Here is a 24,340-nt window from a genome sequence, read left to right as displayed (position 1 = left end):
GCTTATCGAATAGGCCCGGTCTATGTGGCTAATAAATTCAAGAGGTACACTCCCATTCGTATGCAGCGCTCCCCTGACTCACATATGCTGGTTCTACTGCGGGCCACTCAGTGCCGTACAGTAGGCAAGGTTTTCTCCAGTTATGCAGCAAATGTGGAATGAGCTTCCTGCTCATTTGTGGAAAATCCCCTCTTTACTTCAATTCTAGAAAGCTCTACAAACTCTAAAAACACGGCTCTTCTGAGTCTAGTAGTTTGAACAATGCCTTTTTTTATAAGAAGTATCTTTGTTGTGACAACACCTTTTAGTCACCCCAGGCTCTCCTTGTAGCCATGCCTTTGATGGGAATCTTTTGGTTTAATGCAGGACACCCATCGGGGTTTATGTTGCACTCTCTAAAATAAATAACATAAAGTGGGAGATTGTGAGGATAGGGTTTGTGAGAGGTGATGGCGGGAAGGTCTGTGATCTTTTCTGATGGTAAAGAAAACTATGCCTCTTCTTGAAGGTTGTTACAGCAAACAAATGATGGACGGAATGCTGACAATGCAAACATTCTCCCCCAGTCAAAAGATCTGGGTTAAATCCATTGTTCTTTTGCCCACTATGCCACCCCAGTTTTCACCCAGCCATATGCAAATCAGTCTTGACCCTGTGCCCCGTGGGAACAGTGCAGACTGAACTGCCAGGCCAGGTCCTCCCTGGACCTGAAACAAGCATCCTAGAACCGGTTTCAGGGTATGTCAAACTTCATCAGCCAGGCTAGCTTGAATCCAGTGGCACAGTGAGCAAGGGACTGTGAAAAAATATGCCTGTTATCTTGCTATTCACTCTGCCATTTTTCGCTTCACCCTTCATTACTGACCTTCTATCTGTATCACGAATGCTCTGGGACTTCACTCTTGATTTGCCTCATTCCTGCACGGACACCCATGCCCTGCTCGTGCCCTGGCCTGCCACAAACTGACCAACTCATGCTCAACCAGTCAGACAGGGAGTTTCCCAGATGCTTATCATCTTCACCCTGCGCACTACGCCCTTTAGGGGCCCAACAGTTACCATCTGCTGACTTATCAGATTGACCTCTGCTTGTTGTGTAATCATGGCTTTTGCGGGGCCCTACCGCTACCATCTGCTGACTTTTCAGATTGACATCTGCTTGTTGTGTAATCATGGGGTTTTGCCTACGCCCTGCAGGGGCCCAACAGCTACCATCTGCTGACTTATTAGATTGATCTCTGCTTGTTGTTTAATATTTATCAGATTGACCTCTGCCTGTTGTGTAATTATGAGTTTTGTTTGTTCGCCTTACACACACAGGGTGGGGATGAAGGGTAAATAAGATGCGGAACCAAAGCACTCAGTAGATTGCCTCCTCAGACAGCTATGGGTGTCTGTTGCTGTTGCTCTCTCTCTCATGAGACTGCAATAAACATATTTTCTCTCCTTGCTCCAGTGTTGGTCTCCGTTTGTATGCAGAACCTGTGGACGAAGGGTGACCCTGCACCTGTGGGTGGTCTTCTGACAAATCTACAGGACCCACGTCTGGGCATACCCATCCCACTTAGGGGGAAAAGTTTTACCGCAAACGAATGATGGACGAAATGCTGACAATGTAAACACTCTCCTCCAGTCAAAAGATCTGGGGTAAATCCATTGTTCTTTTGCCCACTCTGCCACCCCAGTTTGGACCCAGCCATATGCAAATCAGTCTTGACCCTGTGCCCCATGGGAACAGTCCACACCGAACTGCCAGGCCAGGTCCTCCCTGGACCGGAAGCAAGCATCCTGGGACCAGTGTCAGGGTATGTCACTCTTCATCAGCCAGGCTAGCTTGAACCCAGTGGCACAGTGAGCTTGAATCACTTTGCCACTGGATTCAAGATAGCCTGGCTGATGAGGGCTGTGAGCCCAAACCGGTCGCAGGATGCTTGTTTCCGGTCCAGGGAAGACATGGCTTGGCAGTTCGGGCTGGACTGTTCCCATGAGGCACCGGGTCAGACTGATTTGCATATAGCCATGTCTGAACTGGGGTGGCGGAGTGAGCTAAAGAATGATGATGGATTAAACCCAGATCAGTTGACTGGGGGCGAGTGCTTGCAATGTTCAACACTCCGTCCATCATCCCCTTTGGTTTTGCTTTCTGCTTTAAGGTTGTCGGTGGGTGGTCGTACATGTGGAATGTGTTTTGTGGACAGGGGTATGTTGAGAGTTGAGGTAGTTTTGTATATCAGATTTGTTATAGTAGATGTACCTGTTAAGTGTAGTGAGGTGTTATATGAGTTAGGATAGGGAGTTGTGAGATGAGATATGTTAGGATAGGTAAGATAAGTGGGGGGCGAGTGTGGGTGTCCAGGGGTGGGATTAGCATGCTGTATTGAGAGTAAAATTCCTAAACAAGGGGTAGTAAAAGGATAGGTGGAGATGGACATATAACAGTGATTGAGTGGGAGGGTGAACAAGGAGGTTACAGGTGGTAGTGTTGTATTAGTTTAAATGTGGTGTAGGTGTGTGGGACACAAGTGAAGTGGGTCATCGGGTTACAACAGTTAGTTGGGGTAGCATTGTGAGAGGTTCAAGGTATGGTTATGAGGTTGTGCATAAAGATGTAGGTAGAAAGATGGGGGAGGAGTTTGGATTGGTAGGATACCTGTTTGAAAATATAATGAGATGGTGTGATGTGTTGCATTGTTGTGTAAAGCTTATAACAGTAGAAGGAGTGGGGTTTGCTGAAGGAATATATTTATTTTTATTTATTTAAAGTTTTATATAGCGCTGGCTGTACCCGAAGGTATCAGAGCGCTTTACATGAAAATCAACAAAGTAACAGACAAAGATCAACAATTACAAAGTACATCACAAACATAGGTAATACATTATGAGCGGAGAGAAAGGAGAGAAAAAAAAAGTAGTGGAGGGGGCAGAGGAGGAGAGAAAGGGAGGATAAGGGGAGAGACGAAAGGAAGTCTGTCTGAGGACCAACTGGGTAGGTGATAACCAAGGAGGGAAATCCCCGACCTGTCTCCCCTATAGCTAAACCAGGTAGCTCCATCGGGCATCAGTCAAAATAGTTCAGTCTCAGTACATTGAGAGAGGAGAGACATAGATAGAGGGAGGATGTGGGAAGAGACGACAGGAGAGACGCAAGGAAGTCTGTCTAAAGACCGACCGGGTAGGTGACGTCCAAGGAGGGAGATCCCCGACCTGTCTCCCCTATAGCTAAACCAGGTAGCTGCATCGGACAAAATAGCTAGGTCTCAAATTGACTAGGGAAAATTCAACAATAGACAGGGTGGGGGCTAAGGGCCAGGACAAGAGAGGGCAAAGGTCAGTGGCAGGGAAGTGGAGAAGAGTAGAGCGGGGAGGGGTAGGGTGTAGGGGGAGGAGAGTGTGTACATGACAGGTCAGGAGATAGCATTAGTCCTAAAACCAGCGAGAGCATGCAGTGTATATCCTTTATACTATAGCACCCATTATATATATAAATAGATATGCAGCTGATCGGAGAAAAACTACAGTTTAAATCAATTTCAAGAGACCTGAATTACTGCAAAATAAAGTCAATGAATAACAGCAGATCGGCAGAAGGGTGCAAGTCCCAGATGGATGCCCCTGAGTCGGTAGCCGTTACAAGATGGCTGCCAGTTGAGAGTGGAAACAGCCTAGTTTCGAAATTGCCTGTGGGAAAGTGGCTGAGGTAGATTGCCAGAGTCAAAGTCAGGAGAAGTGGTCTAGCACGAGATTTGCTGTGATAGAGCGAGTAAACGAAATCACGTGATAACAGTCCAAGATTTCCCATTGCCAGAGCACGGATCCAAACAATCAGCAAGCAATGCGGGGAGCCGATCGGGTGATCCGAGCAGACTGGGCCGGTATCGGGGCCCCAAAGAGGAGCCACGGGCATAAATTATGTGCGCATCGATGGGCTCACCAGTGGATGCAGCTGAGAGAGCGCGCCGGGTTGTGTGGAGATGGCAGCCAGGCTGTCGAGCGCTACAAGGCTGAGGTCATCATGGCCAAATAAAAGCACCCAAGCAGGAGTCTGTGGCAGGATGTCGGGATGTCCTCGAAGGCGTGCACCAGGGACCCAACCTCCGTCTGAGGCCCGCTGATGAAAAGGCGAGTCAGGCGAAGGGGGTCCACGCAGGGAACGGCGCAATGCATCGCACCACCAACTTCCAATGCGGCGCTCGATGGATCCGATAGGTGCTGCCCGAACCGCGCCTGTCCCAATCCATCCCAGGTCAGCTTGCAGGGTGGTCCGGTCGCGGGAGGCGACACAGCGTTTTCAACGTGCAAGCCACCACCGTCAGGCGTTAAGGCGATCGGCACTCTCTGGTTGCGACTGCACATGGGACGTGGGCTCCTCGATCACGGAGAGAGCAGCCCCGGGAAGCCTCGTTGAGGAGACCTTAAATCACCAGCCAGAGTCCGCTGCCGAGAGGAGTCGTCCAGTGTCCTGAAAATCGAGTGTTATATGGAAATTCAGGTAAGGAGCATACTGCTGAGTTATTTAGTCGGTTTTGATGGCTCGATGGGCAGAGTTAAGCAGGGATTTACGCCGGTGGCGATCCCTTAACTCGGGTGTCCGATGGGAGAGCTCCTTCACCGTCGGCCACTTATCAAATACAAGCAAAACAATTCTAGTATAAACTTTGTTGGGTAAAAAATTGCAACGACATATGGCCACCAGACATCCATGATACAGCACTTGACGTTCCTGGCGATCAGACCACACATGCACATTTAAAGCCGCAGTCGCCTGGGCATGTGATACACAGTGCGCTGCAGCTATCAGCGCTCAGCCTAGACACACTCCTGAGCAGCAATCGTTACGAGTACTTTGCCTTGACCTAAGCTTGGGTCAGGACGGGCACTGACCAATCCTCTAACGAACAGGATCACTCGCCCTCAGACTTGTAAATTGACCTTGTAAATGGAGGCGGTATCTCCGCTTACCTATTGAGGATGTGATTTTTGGCAGAAATTCTGGTCGTAGGACCTTTCCATGTCTAAATAGAGGACACCCTTTACCTGCTGTCCTTTACCTGTCTGCCTGGGCTGAACGCCCTAAACCCTAGGTACACTTTAAATCCTTCTCTTCCACCCCAAAAACTAGTACAAAACACTCCCAAACACAGTTTAACACAAACAAAACAGGGTAAGTAGCCCCTACACACTTAATGTAGGTTTTGTATGACTTTTTTGGTTTTTGTTCTTTGGGGGGCGGATTGGTCTGTTTGTCATTTTAGTGCAGTTTAAAATGAAAAACGTACGCAGACGCACACGCATAGCACATTAACATTTAAATTGTACAATAAAAATTGTCTGCACTTTCCTTGCTCTCTGGATGCTAGAAGAGACTGGAGACTAGCAGAATCAGAGTAACTGAAATCAAATACAGAGGTGTAATGTCGGCCTCTACAGCTCCTGTGGGTGGAGGGGGCGGGGTGGGTGGAGCCACCCTACAGGGAGCCCATTTCAACTTCAGGCTAAGTGTGTATTTGAGATCTGGGAGTCTAGAAGCTCCTCGCCTTATTCTACAGGCAGTACCCTACCATGTTTCATTACGACACGGACTGTATTCCGATTTATACTTCCATGTGAAAATGTTCTAGGAGGCAAGAAAACAATTGTTGTTTTTGTCATGAAACATAGCGGTTATAAAGTTGTATACACATTGCTGATGATACGTAACACGGAGTAAACGGCCAGATTCATCAAGCTGAAATCCGCTCGCAAAGGGCCAGATTCTGAGAATCTGGCCCTTTGCGAGCGGTATTTTTGCATTTGGGATGCATCATCCCAAATGCAAAAATCGCTAATGAAGAATTCGCTAAATTGCGATTCCTTGCATTTAAGGAATCTCAAATTGATATTCCTTAAATGCAATGCATGAAAGTGAAAAGAATAGCGAATTCGCTATTAGGGCATGCAAATTACCATGAAGTACATCTTCGTGGTAATTTGCAAAAACTTTGAAAAATGCACTAAAGTGCATTTTTCAAAGTTTCATGTTGCGCAGCATGTGTGTGCGCAACATATGTGCACACATCAATTTCAGGGGTGCAACAGGGTGTCCTTTGGACACCCCTGCACCCTTGACATGGCAATCTCAATTTGCGAATCGCTAATTGCGATTAGCAAATTGAGATTGTCTTCCCATTCATTCCTATGGGCCTCTAGGCCCATAGGAATGAAAAGGGAGATATTCCTTAATTGCGACTCGCAATTTGCGAGTCGCAATTAAGGAATTATTAGAAATCACTATTTTTGTAGTGATTTCTTGATGCATAGCATTTTGCTATTCCTTAATAGCGATTCGATATTTTTCGCTATTAAGGAATAGCAAAATGTGTTCCTGATGAATCTGGGGGACGTTCTAGCTCATGAGACGTATATATGTACCCTACTAGTCATTGGTCTGGATTCTGTCTCGATGGACTCGACCGTTCCTTCCCCCGTATACTGATAACTTGAGTGTTATCACGTTGGTTGTGCATGAAAATGTCTTGTCTGTTGTATTTGTACAGCGTGAAACTAACCAGCGGTAGCGGTGAATAATTCATGTTAGAAGTACCGAATTGAAACGACAAAAAAAACAGTAGCAATTGTTATATAAAACCAAACTGTTAGTATCTGGGACTAATAATATGTGGTTTTGGAATGATTTGAATGGCAGAATACTTAATGTTCTTTTTTTAGCACAGTGCGGTTTGTAGCAGTCATCCTGACATTTAACCTGAGAAAATATTTTCTTTATGAACTTTTTTGTACAGTTCAATAAAGAAATCTACGTAATGTTTTTGGGGCAGATGATTAATACGTACATCATTATAAATTAATAATTTCAATCAAACTTGGAATACGTTTTGCAGAGGCTAATCCTCAAATGTTTATACTTTACGCAATTCAGGGTTCGTGGTTGGATTTTAATTGCAAGTTCTCAAAGTGAGTGTACAGTGGAAGGGTTTGTTCTGCAAAAACAAGAAATTGGTTTCCAGTTTATGGATATTCTGTTCTTGCCCGATCTGTGTTAGATATAAAAGATTTTTTTAACGTTTTTATTAAAAAGACATTTTTATTTTCTTCTGCAGATGGGCGGTTTCCTCTGTGATGACTCGGCAGAATCAGATTCCCACCGAGGATGGGTCACGCCTTACCCTGGCTTTGATTCCGTTGTGGGATATGTGCAATCACACCAATGGACTGGTAAGAGCTCCTCCCATGACTCGATTATAGAGGCTCCCTCTGTTAGTGACGTGCTCCACGTGTAAACCCCGGTGATCTCGAGCCTTTCCCACCCCCTTTATATTTACCCAATCATTTGCGGGAAACGGAGCTGGAATTGTAAGCCTGCAGTTTTATTGTCACTCATCCACTTACAACTGGTCTCAAAGCATTCATGTTAAGTGTATTTGTAAAGCGTACTATCACCCAGGAGCGTATCCTGGCTCTGAGCAGGTATGGGTGTCTAGCCCTTCGAATGTCAATAGAAAAGACAGCTCTTCAGCTTCTTGCGTAAGTCAAGACGAGAATAGGAGGCTCTCATGTGGAGTGGGAGGCGCACCACCCTTTAAGAGTGATGTAAGAGAATGCCTGTCCTCCTGATCTGATTCTCAGTATGCATGGGATGTGTGCGATTACGAGTCCTGCAGAGCTGAGGTGTCTGGGTGGTTGGTGGAAGGAGATGCGAGTGTTAAGGTTGGTGGGGTTCGAGTTGTGTAGTGTCTTGAATGTGTGTGAGGAGTTTCACTGCTGTTGGAAAAAGTTTGTATCATATTGTACAGAAAAGTCTATTGATCCTCCTTTTGCCGCCCTTTCTGATATTTTGCTTTTTATTTTGATCCTTACCCAGCAGGCTCTGCTCTTGGCACTCAAAAAGGATATCGTTCTGCCCTATCTGCCTTCTTACAGCAGCCTGACCAACCTCCTTATTTGAATCTCCCATTGAAAACAGTTTATAAAAAGTCTTGTACATATGTTCCCACCTTCCCCTCTCATTATGCCTCAGTGGGACCTTAATTTGGTTCTTACATTTCTGATGTGTGCTTCCTTCGAGCGTTTACACAGTTGTTTCTTCGTGCTGCTCACCATCAAAACAGCCTTTTTTGCGTTAATTACATTGGCCAGGAGGATGAACGAGCTGCAGGATTTATCATCCAAGCCTCTATTCCTATCAGCTTTTTCTGACAAACTGGTACTTCACACTAGAGTCTCTTTCCTGCCAAAATTGGTAACACTATTACATGTGTTCCAATCTGTCTCCTTGCCCACTTTCTACGCTCCTCCACATCCCTCTGACGCTGTCATTCTATCTTGACCACACACACAAGTTACAGATGGACAACCAACTCTTCGTGGGGTATGTTGGTGCGAAGAAAGGTTGGGCGGTGCAGAAATGGACCATCTCTCGATGTGTTGTTCTCTGCACCAAGATCTGCTGCGCACTGGCAAAGAAGCAGCCTTCTAAAGACTTAAAAGCTCATTCCACAAGAGCTAAGGCTGCAACCACTGCATTTGCCAGTGGAGTTCCAGTCCTGGACATCTGTCAGGCAGCAACCTGGGCATCCCTGCACACTTATTAAAAAAATTACTGTCTTGACAGTCTGATCCGCAGAGACAGGCATTTCGCCTGTTCGGTCCTGCAGGACTTCTTAGTAGACCCATCTCCAGGGTTGGAATTGCTTGGGTATCTTTTCAAAAGTAAGGAATCTGCGGCTAGTTGTTTCTATAAGGAGAACAAGTTACTTGTCTATGGTAACGCATTATTTTGTAGAGACAACATCTTGCCTCAGATTCCTTACCAACCCACCCATTCTCCCTGCGGACAGATTTCTAGGGTCAAGGCTGGTCCCTTTCAGGGCCCTAGTTTGGACACACCAGTGTCGGTGCACTTCATATCTCTGTGCTTCTGGCATGAAAAGTCGTGAAAAGTAACTGACATCAGCGCACCAAGGTGGTGCCTTCATAGGCAATGTGGACGTCCCATCCGGTGCAGATGACGCCAATGACACAACGCAAAGCCGATCAACGCCACCTAAGGGTGTGCAGGGGTACAGCTCACGAAAACATTTTGGGCTCCAATGTGATGTCTGGGGAATTCAAAGGTAGGGGACTCTGCGGCTATATATTGTCTCTACCAGAAAAGGCGTTACAGAAAGTAGGTACCATGCTCACTTAGTTTATAAAAAATGGAAACCCGTTAATCATCAATGTAACATTTTCACATATTATTAATCAATATATTATCAGTCTAATATTATTAATATGATTTTACCAAATTATATTTTCATTTATAACAATTTTGAAACGCAAAAGGATACATTCACGTACAGCACACAAACTTCAGACTTCTGTAAATACTACAATGCTTCAAGCCGTAGATTTAAAATCGAGCTTGCTAAAAAGTGGAGCCATATGCTTATTCCTATACCTGAATGCCATGTTACATAAAAATTATATATACGTCATGAGGATTAGAATATTTTCCTTGTCGCCATCATAACTCCCATATCATAGTAATGAAGTTGGCGATGTTTTACTGTATTTAGAATGGGTCGATTGCAGATTTTAGGTCTTGGCAAATGACATCTTGGGGACATTCGTAAAGCTTCCCTGGGAATGGCTTCTGCCCATTGATTACCAACGGCTTTGTGGTTTGTAACTCACATTTGCTTCCTTTCTATTTGCCGGCTCTATTTGTTTTAGGCTGTTCACCTTGAGTTTGTCCCGTCCTTTGCCCAAACCATATTTACTGTATTCTTGCACTAGTACTGGATTTCCTTAAACAGGCCTTTAAATCTTGTTCTTATGATTTCACATTTGCTGTTCATCCAAAAACAGAGGCCAAATGTCAAGCTATGTCTTCCAGGGAGCTTGGTGCTTACTTCTCTTTCTCTGTGTTCAAACGAGAGGATTTATGTGACAATCACGTTGGCTACTGGGGGAGTGCTTTAGGAAGGCTGTACAATGTTATTTCTTTTTCAAGCACACAACAAAATTTAAATATCTGTAAAAACTGTGCAGATATTTCACAATATATCAGAATTTGAAAAGCACAAAGAAGCAAATTTGTTGGTAGTTCTCGATTGTGGTTCAAACAAGTCTTTTAATACGATCAAAACAAATCAATACACTAGGCGATGACAATTTCACACATTATCATTTGTGCGCTGTATATTTTTACAGGTAAAACTGTATGTCTGTGCAAATGTAATGGTCATTTCAATTAAAGATGGGTTGTCTGTAATGGCAGTGTGCTACCACACCATGCATATTCCACCCTACGCCACTCCACCCTTCCCCACTCCATACTGCTTCACTGCATTCTATTCTGCAACACTCCACTACTCTCCACGCCAATCCACTCTACCTCACGCTATTCTACTATGCCCCACTGTACTCTACACCACTCCAGGCCTCTCCTCTCTATGCCACTCTACTCTGCAATACGCCACTCTACACCAGGGCACTCTATGCCAATCCACTCTACACCGCTCTAATCTACTCTGCACTCTACCATGCACCACTTCACTCTACTCTGAATCTGTTCTATTCCACCGCAATCTGTGCACATCCGCTCAAAGCCACTCCACTCTGCATCACTGCACTCTACGCCAATGCACTCTACACCACTGTGCTCAAAACCAATGCATTCTACACCACTGCACTCTGTCAATCTACTCTGCACCATTGCTCTCTACGACACAGCAGTCTACGCCATTGTACTCTACATCACTGCACCACTGTCCTGTATGCCACTGCTCTCTACGCCGCTCTACTGTCCTCTACACAACTGCACTACATTCCAATTCTCTCAACGCCAATCTTCTATACATCACTGCACTCTACAACAATCTACTCTACAGCACTGCACTCCACGCCACACCACTCTAGACCAATTTACTAACCACCACTTTACTCAAAACCAATGCACTCTACTCTAGCTACACTGCCCCCTACACTACTATACTCTACAACCCTGTACTCTCGGCCACTGCATTCTACACCACTGCCTGCTAAGCCACTCTATTCTACTCTGCACCACTGTACTCTATGCTACTTCTCTCTGCACTACTCTACGCCACTGCACTCTACGAGGCTGCACTCTCCACCACTGAACTCAGCGCCACTCTACTCTGCACCACTGCTCTCTACCCACTGAACACTGCTACTCTACACCATTTTGCTATGTCACTTCTCTCTACGTCACTCTTTTCTAGCCTCCACCACTCAACGCCAGTGCACTCTATGGCATTACACTCTTCATCACTCTAGGCAACTGTAATCTATTCTGCACCAGTGAACTCCACGTCACAGCCCTCTGTGCAACTCTACGCCACTCTACTTGACCCGCTGCACTCTACCCTGAACCATTCCACCCTTTGCCACTTCACTCGACTATAAAACAATCTACTTTTTCACTGCACTCTACACCACTGCAGTCTACTCTGTACCACTGTACGCCACTGCATTCTATACCAATGCACTCTACACCACTTTTCTCAAAACCAATGCACTCTACGCCAGTCTACTCTGTACCACTGTTCTTTGCGCCACTTTACTCTATGATACTCCACTCTGTGATGTTCTACTCCATTAAACTCTACACCACTCTGTGCCACTTCACAACAGTCTGTTGCACTCTGTGCCACTCTGCAACGCTACTCTACGCAACTCCCTCTAGGCCAATCCATGCCACTTTGCTCTACTAAATTCTCCGACACACTGCTTGACTTTAATCCACTCCGTTCCACTCAACGTCACACTGTGCCATTTCACTCATCTACACTACTCCATTCTATGCCACTCCACTTTACAAAAACGTACTCCTCTCTACACAATACACTCTGTGCCACTCCTGTCTGCTCTACACCACTCCTATGCCACTCCATTCTACTTGTAAACACAATAATTAGGCTCCTTTCTGAATCTCTTCTGTCTGGTGCTTATTGCTGATAGATTGATGAAGGTTTCATTTGCGAGAGATATTTGGAATTACCGTTTAACTTAGATCCTAATCAGCTGGGTATAGAAAAAAGAGAAAATACACCAGTGTTACCCTTGCCTGCAGAGTACGCTAATGTAGGAGATGGGTGGTGGCAATATTCTATGCTTCGTGGCCAGTCCTGCCTTTTTAGGTCTTGGCTCTAGACGGCGCGCATGCGCTGTCTTGAAAAGAGACCTGTTGTTTGTACTTTAGGGGCTTTAGCCCGCCCATGGGCTTGCCATTGGCTGGCTTCATCGTCTGTCTCCCATTGTTTCTCCCCATTTGTCCATGGCATGCATTTGTCATGCCTCTTCCTCTGTTTACGCCTCCTCAAAATCGGGGATTAAGTACATATTCCTTATTATATTACTAATGTAAGGACTCTTTTTATCTTTGTGTACGCACCCTCCTCAGGAGCACTGGTGTTTTAATTTGCTTTGGTCGCCATACATTTATCTTTTTAATTAGCCCATCCCACTTTTCGGTGGGTCCATGTAATATTGGCTTTGCATGGGGAAGGGCGGGGGCAACTGGTCACGGCGGTGGCGTTGTTTCGCTGTGGGAGCGTGTCACACAGCGCAGTGGCGATGGATATGGGCATGTATCAGCAAAGGCATTTATCAGTTTTTTCATGTCCTCGGTGTTAGGCACCGATAGCACCTCTGTGAGACTTGATAGCAGGTACTTATGCCCCACTCTGGGGGGTGATGTGGTAATTGTGTGAATAAGTGAAGCGATGCTGCATTTTCTTAGTTTTATTGTGTACGTGGGCATTAGTGAGAATCGAGTAACCTTGCCTGTGTTACTCTGGTGTAGTGCTGTGCGCCAGGGTTTTCTGTGCAGTGGTGGCGTAGTTGTTAATGTCATGCAATAGCACTACCCTCCTTAATGTCCCACTGTTGCTAGGCAAATGGACAGGGTCCCGTGCCAGCTATTTATAGTGCTTGGCTGTGATGGTCTGGGCCTGCATTACACACTGACGTCATGTGGTGTCGCAGGCTGCGAGAGTCAATGAGGGCGAGTCTACAGTGACTCCAATAGAAATGGCTTTGACCTGCCTTTCCCAGAGCCCGAGGAAGGTTTACACACCAACATTGAGACAACTGTAAATAGGAGACCTAGACTACAGTTTTATGCTTTCTTGCTGTCTATGCTAACGTTTATACCCACACAGTCTTAGCAATGCTCTCTTTTACCCCACCCATTCACTTGTATGTTAGTTCATCATGATGGTATGTCCATAACTAGGCAGAACAGGCGCATGTGAGTGTCTGCACTCTCTGGTAATCTCACCAGTTTTATAAACTCTGGGAAAGGGTTTACAACTTGTCAGGGTTGTACAGATGAGCCATGAACTTTGGACATCTTGCATTTTGGGTGTTGTAGTAAATGTGTTTCTGAATCATATGCAGTGGCAATGTAATAGAATTTGCTAGTAAGATTTCCCAAAGTGTTTCGGCCTGTTGCGCTCTAAAATGTGATCAAGAATCAACCATTATAATAGCGGATTCAGAGAGTTGCTATATTCTTGAATTAGAACATTGGAATCTTGGGAGCTCCATTGAAAACAATGGAGTGCTCGGGGCTTATAATAGCTGGTTTAAGCCTGGAGCTCCAACATTCCAATGTTTCTGTGAACAAAGGCTTCAGGGAGCCTGAGGGGATTCCAATCCCTCGACGCTCCCTTAAGGCTTTGTGTTTTTTTTGTTAGAACATTCTGCCACTAGAGGGCAGAATGTTCTAATAGCCTTATAGCCCTTCGTAGCTGGGCTATACCGGATATTAAAGTCCCTCTCCCTTGTTAAAAAACGCTGGAGAGAGCCTTTAATAGCCGGTATAGCCCTCTACAGCGGGCTATAAGACTATAGTATGTCCCCTAAAGTGACATTTGAATAGAATTCCATTTATTTTAATCTACAAGTAATATGTATCAGTGTGTGTGATTTGTAATACACAAACCGGTGTATAATGTCTGTACTTAAACACCAGTGCTAGTTGATCATGTGCGCCACAGCTTTTATCTTTACCTCACACCAACTCAATCTCACTTCATACTGTCTGCTGCAATTATTTGCTATTATTCTGTTGATCCTCAAAAACTCTGAGATCAAATCATTGTGTTCCCATAATTCCACACACACACATTTAGAAAACCTATTGTCCTCTTGCAGTCAAAATCTGTTTGGTGCTCACTCTATTTCTTCATTTGTTTCTTCGCAAAATTCCACACATCCAAATTCAGTGTAATCACATATCTGCAATACCTGCTGTTTTGCATATTCAGCTCACGCCCTTGCAGCCAATGGTATGAATTTACTCCTTTACTTCTAGATCTTGTAATCACTGAAGCTTGGCAAAATGTAAAAACAAAGGCAGATGCTATTCCATAAATTGATGCAGTAACTCTGTCTCAACTAATTACTTGTTGACTTGTACCTTAACTGGAACCACCCAAAGAGCTATGCCTCCTTATTAAAGTAATTAGTCAACCAGTGGCTAAACTAACAAATGATCTTATCAACCTACTAACTAGAGAACTGTAGTGATATTATCAACAGTTCCTATCTATCACACGTAAGATGTGACCAAGTTATGCATACAGATATTTTTAAAAGATGACTAAAAAGCCTTAGCCTGGCAGATCTTTTTACAACTCTTATCAATTTGACCAATAGGGGACATGCCACGGAACTGCGGTGCTATCGTTGAATTATCCTATTGGAAATATATCCATTGTCTTCCAACACCTTTTCATTTTGATGGCATTCAGTGTACCGCTGTTACCTTCTTCGCTCAACAAACCAAGAACTTTTGCAAAACTGTAAATTTTAAACACTCATACCAGATCATTAGCACCATTCATGCCATTTCAGTCAGGGAAGCTTTTTTATACTGCCATCCCCAGAATTGTACGAAATCCTTTACTTGATCAACTTAACACTGGAAATTGACTCGGGTCGCACCTCTTCTGAGGATCCTACATGCAGTGTTGCCTCATGAGGTTTCACACATGTTATTGAAATTGGAGCAAATTAACCACCACATCTTTCCATTCTATACCACATAATTCCACAAAAAATACATAATTACACCATACAACACAATTCCACTACGAACCATATGCATCCAATCCACACCACAGAATTCTACATCATGCCACAAAATTCAACACCACACCACATAATTCCACTCCACAACATGCCATTCCACAACATACAATACCACTCCACATTATTAGATTCCATGACACAATACCAATCCACATAGTTCCAGTACACTAAACACCATGTAATTACTATCCACATATTTCCACTATACACCAAGCCAATAATGCCACTATGCTGCACTACACATAACGCTACACAATTCCACTCCACACAATTGCATAAGCAATTCCAATCCAAGCCACATAATTCCACTCAACTCCTTAGCACATGACTAAAAGACATCATTGACAATGCCAGTGGCTCTCAGAATGCCGAGATCTATTGGCTTTGCTAGTGCTTGTTTAGGAAGGGATAGTTGTTGTCACCAACCTGCCATTATTTTGTGATCCCGCTGTCAGTTTCCAGGTTTCTTCCTGTGGGTCTCATGGCTCTTCTGTGGGCCCTTAAAACACACAAGAGGACTAGGGAGAGATGTGTATCCCTCGGAAGTCCATATAAATATATTGAACAAAGCTTCTTGTCATACACGATATCTATCTGATCTTGTGATAACTGTTATCTTAGTGTGTACCACGAATTGTAATAAATGCAGTTGTAAAGTAGAAAAAAAATGTTGTATTCTTTTTTCAGTTGCAAGAGAAGTTAACATTTTTCAAAGTTAAGAACAATGTAATTATTTTTCCCGCATGCCTCCTTGAATATTTTTTAAACTCTGGTAGTGTCTCAGTTTTTATATGATCTCTTAAAGAGATTATGACATAGCAGGAGTGCGCTAAGTCCTTCTTCAAAGTTTGCTGTAAATTGAAAATGTGTCCGTATTCTGTTCTGTTGGAAAGCCATTTCCCTTGCATTATCTCCTTCGGGTCCCTTCAACATTACTTTATTTGTTTAATATACATGTTGCCTGTTTAGAAACCTTTGTGCCAACAGATGTTTAGATTGGATATTTTAGCGAGCCTAAGAAACATAGTAGGAAGGTTTCATTAAAGGTTCATTACTAACCCTGTTATGCCAGGTGGCGAAAAGCAGCATGTTGGATACTGTTCATTAATATTGTATAACATATGAAGAAGTAAATGTGCTTCGAGTTAAATCATACCAAATGCATTAAAACTGTTCTCATTTTCCTCTGCTAGATCACAACAGGCTACAATTTAGAAGATGACCGCTGTGAATGTGTAGCACTGCAAGATTTTAAGGAAGGAGAACAGGTAAGGCCGCACCAGTATTGAATATAGTGATTGCCAGGAAATGAGTAATGATGCTAGGCAGAGAGAAGGATGATTGACATTTGCCTTAGGTTAGTTTTGTAATAGGATTTACTGTTTTAGGATCATGCAGTGATGTTTCCATAAATAATTGGTGGCATCTTTCCACCTTTCATTAGGCACGAAAACTAAAACCACCATCTTACTTTGCACCAGAATTCCTAGCCTAAGTCGAATTGGATAGAATGTAGTGACTCTGGGGAATTGTATTTAGTAGTGGCTGGCAAGGAACAGGGGTGGCAAGGGGTGGGGGAACAGTGGGGAACAAAATATAAAAAAAATAGTAAACACTTACCTCTGTCCTCACGGCAGCCATCTCCCCTCTGTTGCTTCAACCAGGAAGCACCTGTGCTCCCCAAAGCCAATCACAATGCTGCAATACATCTTTTTGATTGGTCGGAGCGCCGTGTTTCGACACTCAGAAGGGGACAAGGAGCCTGGGCAGGTTCCCCACCAGGCTGTGTATTGCAGCCTGTTGGGGAACATGCTATGTGCGCAGATGGCCAGCCAAGCAGTCATGTGCACTTAGTGTGCACATACAACTCCCCTGCCTTTGCAACCAACCCCTCCCAAACCCAGCCCCGAACCTACGAATTTTTTTTGATAATAACTACGTTATCATTTTATTTTTCCTTTTTCCTGCGAAGAGCAGTGATGCGATGCCCCTCCGCCTTAGCGGTGGAGCCGCCCCTGATTTTATTACTTTGAACACGTGACATAAGGTGGACTTATCAAGGAAAATTCAATTTGTCTATACAAATCACCACTATCATTATGTTTTCAAAGGGCATTAGATTGCTGGAAAAAGATTTAATGAAACTCACATGTCGGATGTACATTTTGAAAATAAAAGTTGTGTGTTAATAACGAAAATTAAATGAGTGAATTTAAATCAACTGGAAAGACAATTTCCAATAAAAAAAAGTGTGACCAGAGGACTATTATATTTGTCTTCTGGTTGAAACATGAGAGTGAGCATACATAGGTTGGTTAGCTATCTCAGAGTTTCTAGATGGAACAACTAGAACAGGTTTTGGACTTTTCATTGGTTTTGCATGGGAAATGGAAAAATAAAGGTGGTAAAACTGTTCTCTTCCTTGTATTATACATCTGTGTGTTACATCTCACCTTCTCCTATGCCTCTATTGTTATTCAGATTTGGTTTACATTTTATATGAGTGTTGCTGCTTGTGAAAAGCCGCTGACTTTGTGTGATTTAAGAAGTTTTATGTCTCCGTGTCCATTATACATTTGACAGAGCTCGAGTAGTTTGGAATACTTACTTGAACGGTGTCTAAGATTCTTTGTGTGCTGCATATATTAATAATCCCCTGGTGGGCGCTTCAAAAGTTCGAATTCATCAAGTAGAATTGACTTTATCTCGAAATGGCAATGTTTAGTGAATTGTCGGATATATGATGGATAATCTTGATGTGTAACTGCTCCTCATTGCTGCCTGTTAAAACTGACCATTAGACTTTCCAAATGACATCGGCATTACTATGACGAGATAATTGAATGTTCCAAGTCAAAGGTAATTATGTTCCTGTGGACAATAATTACAGTATTTGTATTGATTTTCCATTTTCAGAGATTTATATTGCATGAACTTGTCCTCATTGGTGTGAACCGATCAGTGAGAAAGGTGTGTACAAGTGTATCCACAGGAACATTTGATGACTGAATCTGTAAGAGGGGCATATAGCATCCCTTAATGCAGTACAATATATTGGAAACACAAATGCACCGATGGATGTAGTATAGGCCTTTTTACAAGGGATACGACTATGAATATCAAGGCAATGCACCACTTAACTGAGGGATTTAAAAACAAAAGGCGCTGGAAACTCAAAAAACCCATAGTTGACCAGTATGAGTGCTTAATATATACGCCAGTTCATTGTGGTGTCCTGCCACTGTTGGTCCATCATGTGAGGTGGCTTTGGGGACAGGGTGTAGCATTAGTAACATCAGATGAAGCGAAATACATATCATCGGAAATAATCTAGAGAAATCTTGGTCCGTTAGATTGGCAAGGTGGACATTTTATGTGGTATGGCTGGGTAGCCTTACCATGTAATATTAACACAATGCCCAAAAGTGGACCTCGGCTTCACACTAGTAATCCTTCGCTCAGTCCTGGTAGAGTTGCAAGTAGCAGGCAGGCTTACTGAGAGGAACATTTGTTAAGCATTTCAGAGCACCAACATGGAAGGTAAGTAACTGACACGATTTGAAAGAAATCGGACTCAAATTTATAAAAATAGAGCTTACTTTTATATAAATTTAGACACCAAAACTAAATCAATATAAGGCGTATAACCGGAGTTATTGATTTTTAAGTGTTCAGAAAATCAGTACTTTGTAGAGCTTACAAAATTTACCATTGCGGTCAAATGAGAAAACACAATGTGACACTCAGTCACTTGCGGGGTGAGTTCAACGGATCCCACTTGGAGTTAAGGTCTTGCGGGTCCACTAACCAAGCTTCAACAGTCAGAACAATTTTACCTTCCCCAGGCAGTCCAGGTGTAGAGGTGGCTTGGCTGTCCTCTGTGTTGAACGGGGAGCCCGGTAGCTGTCAAAAACACACTTGTGACACTCGGTCGCTTGCAGGTTGATTTCAGAGGAGCCCCTTGGAGGTTAAGCTTGGAGGGGCCCCAGAACCAGGTACCACCATGCAGAAGGGCTCTACCCAGCTTGAGCGTCTCTGGTGCAGAGGTGTACCTGGTTATCCGTGGTGTTGAACGGAAGCTGCGTGGACTGACTTTACCATGCATGTGAACACAGTCGTGGGATGCAAATACTCGAGAACTGCACCACAGAATTTGAGGGTCGATGATGCAGGATGTTTGCCTCTGCTTGGAACGTTGAGTAAAGCACTCAGTAGTCAGCCAGACCACCAACAAACCTTGGCCACGTCAAAGGCAGCGATGTAGTAAATCTTCTTCCAGAAATCCTGGGAACGCTGTAGGGGGCTGAGACTCCGTTAGGTTCAGGGCTACACTTCCCAGAAGCCACCTGGCCGGTTACGTTCGGGCTGATCTTCAACGGAGCCCGTTGGACAGTCCTTTGGATCTTGGAAGTGCAGTTTGTGCCTGCCGACTGCTAGTGCCTCTAGTCCTAGGGAGACCTGGGTAAATCTTTCGGTTGCAAAAGGGTTTACCTTCCTTTTGGAACTGGTCTATGTTCTAGGACGAGTCCTAGTCCATTAGGTGCCGGGGTACTGCCACAGGTCCAGAGCTTTGCGCCTGCTCTTTGTGGAGTCCTGCCTTGTGCAGACACAGGTCTCTTCTTTGTACTTCTTCAGAGCAAATCTGGAGTTCTGGTGCCACAGGTGCCCCATGAATCCTGCATTTAGGGTTTGTTTAGAGGTGTGAGGGTCCGTTGCCAATGGGCTACTGATTCTGCAGCTAATCTGCCCCTGAGGTGACCACATCCAGGAAGGTGTATACCACCAATCTACCCAAAACCCACTATTTGTGGGACTTCTCAAGATAGCATAAGCCATCCTCGTCTGCACAGACCAGCTAGTCCTCCCTAGAGGTGTGGCTATCCTTTGGGGGTTGTATGCCTCCTCAATATCTAATTTCCCATCTGCTCACACAATAGTGCCTGGGGTCTGAGGGGAGGTCTTTGTCTCCACTGGGAGACAAGTCACATATCCAAGGCAATGTGGCCTTTGAGGTTCACTGCCCTGATGTGTCAGTCATTCACTAGCCATCCTGGGAGGGCAGAAGTGTGACCTGCTTCCTGCCCAGGCCTTTTGTCTCCGTCCTCTGATAGTCATATCACTTCCCAGTAGGAGGTCAGGCCTCTGTCTTTGCGGCAACTGGCTCTGAGAGCCTGTTATAGCACAAGGAGACTGAGGCAATTTGGGGGCAACCTCTAAGGCTGCCACCTGGGTATATGCCAGCTCACCCTCAACATGAAGATCGTGTCAGGGGTGAAAAAGCACAGTGTTTAATACCAAACAAGACTGAATTTGGTGGTACCATAATGGAGCTGACTATCTCGGCGGTCGACCGGTAGCCTGTCCATGTTAAATTATGGACCACTGTGCACTTACAGTGATTTTTAATGGAAAGATCACTGTAGGGACGTGTATGCTTGTACATACATGTCCACACCATTAATGTAATGCACCCTGCCTCCTGGGCTATCGGAGGCCTATCTTAAGGGTGGCTTACTTACATTAAGGCAGTGAGGTAACCCTGTCACACATGGTGTGTGCAGGGTCGATCTTGAGCAGGTAAGTTGCTCATGCAGCCTGTGATGGCAGACCGGCAGTCCTTACTTTTACTCTGGTCACTCAGGGTGGCCCAAATATTGCTACAGCCCTGGTGACCTTTTTAACACCCTTGCCCTGGGTACCACTGGTGCCATATACTGGGGACTTCTAAGGGGGTGTTATAGCACCTTTGAGGGAAAGAGTACTGGCACTGGTCCTGGTTAGCAGGTCACAGTGCACTTCCAGATCTATTACCACAGCATTCAGAGTAAAAAGTGGGTGGGTGACCATCCAGTAAGAGTACTTTCCTACACTTAGTAGCTTGTGAGCTACTAAGTAACTTTATTGTATAACTGTAAGTAGCTCTCCTGTGTGCAGCAGAGCCTACTTAATTTGACGTTTTGCTTGTCTGAATTAATATCATTATACCAACTGAAAAGTATGTATTCAAGATACAAATGTGTTTTTTTTAACTCATAAGCTGATGTTTGGGGGAAAAGTGGTTGATTTTCCAAAATATATTTAAAGATGATATTTGATTGATAAATCATGCAGCAATGGGGGGACTTATTTCTAATATTATTCTTTTGGTACCAGAGGCACTGCAGCACTGACTGCAACGCATTACCCATGTTGAGGCATTCCACATTGACAAAACCTTTTTACATTATCGCTGATAACCGTGCCTGATCACTGAGTTGACCTGTGCTGTTAATTCTGAATGTGTACTAACGTAAGCGTGTCTGATGTGATCATTATTATAACACTAGTGTTAGTAGGTCAGAATGATTTTCATTGGACACAGGTAGCGCTTACTACAGAAAACTTTGGTGATCCCTGTGTGAGAGGGATCACCGTTTAGAAATTAGCCCCTTTTGAGCAAATTAAGGAATGACAATCAAGTCAAGAAACCGAGCGAAATTCACCCAGAGGCCCATCTGTGAATGTCCATGTGACTGTTCCCTTGTCAGGATGGGTTAAGTGGAAGGTAGATTGTTTTTTGGTATTTATATGGAATACAGTCTGCTACTAGTATGGCATTTCAGTGCTTTTGATGGTCGAAGGGTGACTTTTCAAACAGGTTTAAGATGTCCCTTTCAAACCGATTTTTAATTCATTTTGTTGAGATATATATACTCAGTGGGGTGAATGACCATGCCTTATTTGTTGGGTGGCGCCTTTTGTGAGTGAATTTGAAGGGTGGGCTGAGAGTCCTCTATCCTTCAGAATGAGTGCTTGTTGCCTGGCATGTATGTTTGAAGCATTTAGGGGATGCTTCTACTACAGGACAGTTACAGCTTTCTTTGATAGATAAGACAGTTGAACGCTCATAGTAGGAGAACATGGTAAACTGTTTGACTTCTGGGTGGTCTTCTCATCTAGGCATTAGCAGACTGGTGGAGACATAAACATAAAGATTTCACAGTGCATTGCTGGCTAGTGTGGTGCTACCTGTTTGGTTCAGTACTTTGTTAGCTGTCATGTTATTGCTCGTGCCATACTGTGCCTTTCTTTGTAGTTAATGTTCCTCTTAAGTCACCATTTCTGATGGATACTTCCAATCGTAGATTCCTCACTTTGTGAATACTTCTCAGGCCTCTGACTGGATCTGGAAACTTTCAAGCAGTACTACTGCAATCTGGTAGGTGGCATCATGCAGGTCTGCACCGACGTCATTAGCACTATCCATGCGCATTGACAAGAGTTCCTTTATTTCCACGTCTTCAGGGTGAATCCTGAGCTTCTCTTTGGCCTTTCGGACCACAGATTACCTGGGTGCATGGGAAAATGTCACCCCCTAAGATGACAGATGGTCATGAAGAATGCTTTTGGTGCCTGGGATCAGAGCACTACTCCAGGGCATATCACGAGTGTGCCCAGATGAACCCGAAAGCGACACTGGACCATAAGGCCAAACTTCATGTAACCATACACAAGAAATCTCCACGACCGGTCGGGATCAAAATGCTGATCCCGCTCCTGCTCGCAAAGTTGTTCCTGCGGCAGATCCTCGTTACAGTCAAAGTATTCAGGTAAGTCAGAGAAAAAGCAGTTGAAGCAAAAATGGGCCCCTTCCCACCATTCTCAAACTCCAGAGAGGGCACAGGGGTGTCCACATAACTCCTAGTCTTGTTCCGTTTTACTGTCTTGAGACAGGTTAGTTTTTCCCTTCTGATGTTGTATTTTTCTAATAGTAATCCTGCTCAGTACTAGAGGAACCGCAGGTTCAGACATTTGGTGCATGTGGTTGGCTGAGGAGCCAGTCGGGCAAAACTACCATCTGTTGGATTATGACTGAATGCCTGTAAATCAGAATCCCCCCTAAACCGTAACGTTACTGCAGTGCTGTGGAGCCCCTGTTGGCCTGGGATAGCGGGCCTCCTGGGCTGGTGGGTATAGCTGTCCACTTAATTTAAAAGGTTTTTTTTAATTTTTCAAGAGAGTGAACAAATACACAGATGAAGAAACAGAGCTGCAACATCGCTCCTTACATGCTTTTTGGCAAGCTTAGCAATAACAACGTGATCTTGGTGAGTGATGTTACATGGTCTTGGGTATTATGTCGGAGCAGAGTGTCCATCTCCTTACATGTCCTTCTGCACTCTATAGCAACAGTCCTCCGAAGAGATAGTTCAGGGCTCTGCGCCAACCATAGTAAGTAAAGGATAGAGTTAGAAAGGAAAGAGCAGAAAGCTTAAGGGGGATTTGGGGTGGGGGGGGGGCGGAACTCCTCTCTGGCCCAAATGAGGATGAAACTTTCCAGCTGCAACTGTTCTGCCAACTGGCCATGGTCGTGATGTTTGGCCAGAGCGCTGTGTCTATGCTACCGCCACCGCACTGTCTCCGGTGCCCGGGGATAAGTAGTCTAGGTAACTCTGCAGTGGCTCCCATATGTCTGTGCAGGCATCAGTTCCCAATAGTCAGACAACTGATTGTGGCAAAATGCTGCATCCCTGAGCCACTCTGCTGCCTTCGGACCGCACCCACAGCCCCAGCAGATAGCCACCCTTCTAAGAGTAACGACATGGCCACCAGTTTTCTGTGCTCAGCAGGTACGCTACACACATACCCTAGCAGGGCCACCAAGGGGGAGTGTTCGATTACAGCATCTATCAGCAGGGCTAGCACCTCAAAAATACATTCCCATACCTAGCCACCACCGGGCACTCCCAGGACAGATGAATAAAGGAGGCCTCCGAAGCTTGCAACACACACACACACCTCGCATCCTCACTCAAACCAGATCTGTGCAGCCAGACAGGGGTCCTGTACAGCCTGTGTATAAATTTACAATGAATCAGCCGCAGTCTGTAATTAGGTGATATTTATTTTCAGCTGCGCACAAAAGTATGTGCATGTGCCGTCCCCAAGCAGGCCCCTCAGGATCTTCTCCCACTCACGCTGTGCAAAGGGAACACATATCGGGGAGGTGCGCTGCATGCCCCTATAGAGTTGGGTGATTAGTTTTCACGGCGAGGGATTCACTAGGAAGTCCTCCAGCACCTGAAATGTTGGCGGTGCTACAGGGAAGGATTCATATAATGTGCGCAGCGCAGCTCTTAATTGATAGTAAGTGAACCTATCGAGCATCCCTGTGTGCTCTTCGCCTAACGCCTTGTTGATGGTAGCAAACACCCCATTGCGGAACCCCTGCCCCATCGTGCTTAACTGAAGCCCTCAG

At 44.7% G+C, this 24,340-nt stretch overlaps 1 protein-coding gene across 3 annotated transcripts in view; it reads left to right on the top strand.

Annotated features, from left to right (window-relative positions):
• The window catches only part of SETD3 (SET domain containing 3, actin N3(tau)-histidine methyltransferase), a 571,076-nt gene that overhangs the window by 507,703 nt on the left and 39,033 nt on the right, over window positions 1-24,340 (top strand). For all 3 annotated transcript variants that reach the window (XM_078660141.1, XM_078660139.1, XM_078660140.1), the window contains exons 8-9: window positions 7,098-7,212; window positions 16,296-16,370. In XM_078660141.1, the coding sequence (XP_078516267.1) occupies window positions 7,098-7,212; window positions 16,296-16,370 (190 nt within the window). The remainder of the gene's footprint in view (window positions 1-7,097; window positions 7,213-16,295; window positions 16,371-24,340) is intronic.

This window comes from Lissotriton helveticus, chromosome 9 (assembly GCF_964261635.1).
Source record: "Lissotriton helveticus chromosome 9, aLisHel1.1, whole genome shotgun sequence".
NCBI lineage: Eukaryota > Metazoa > Chordata > Amphibia > Caudata > Salamandridae > Lissotriton > Lissotriton helveticus.
Note: the sequence above shows the minus strand (reverse complement) of the source record. Positions and strands in the feature narration are given on the sequence as shown.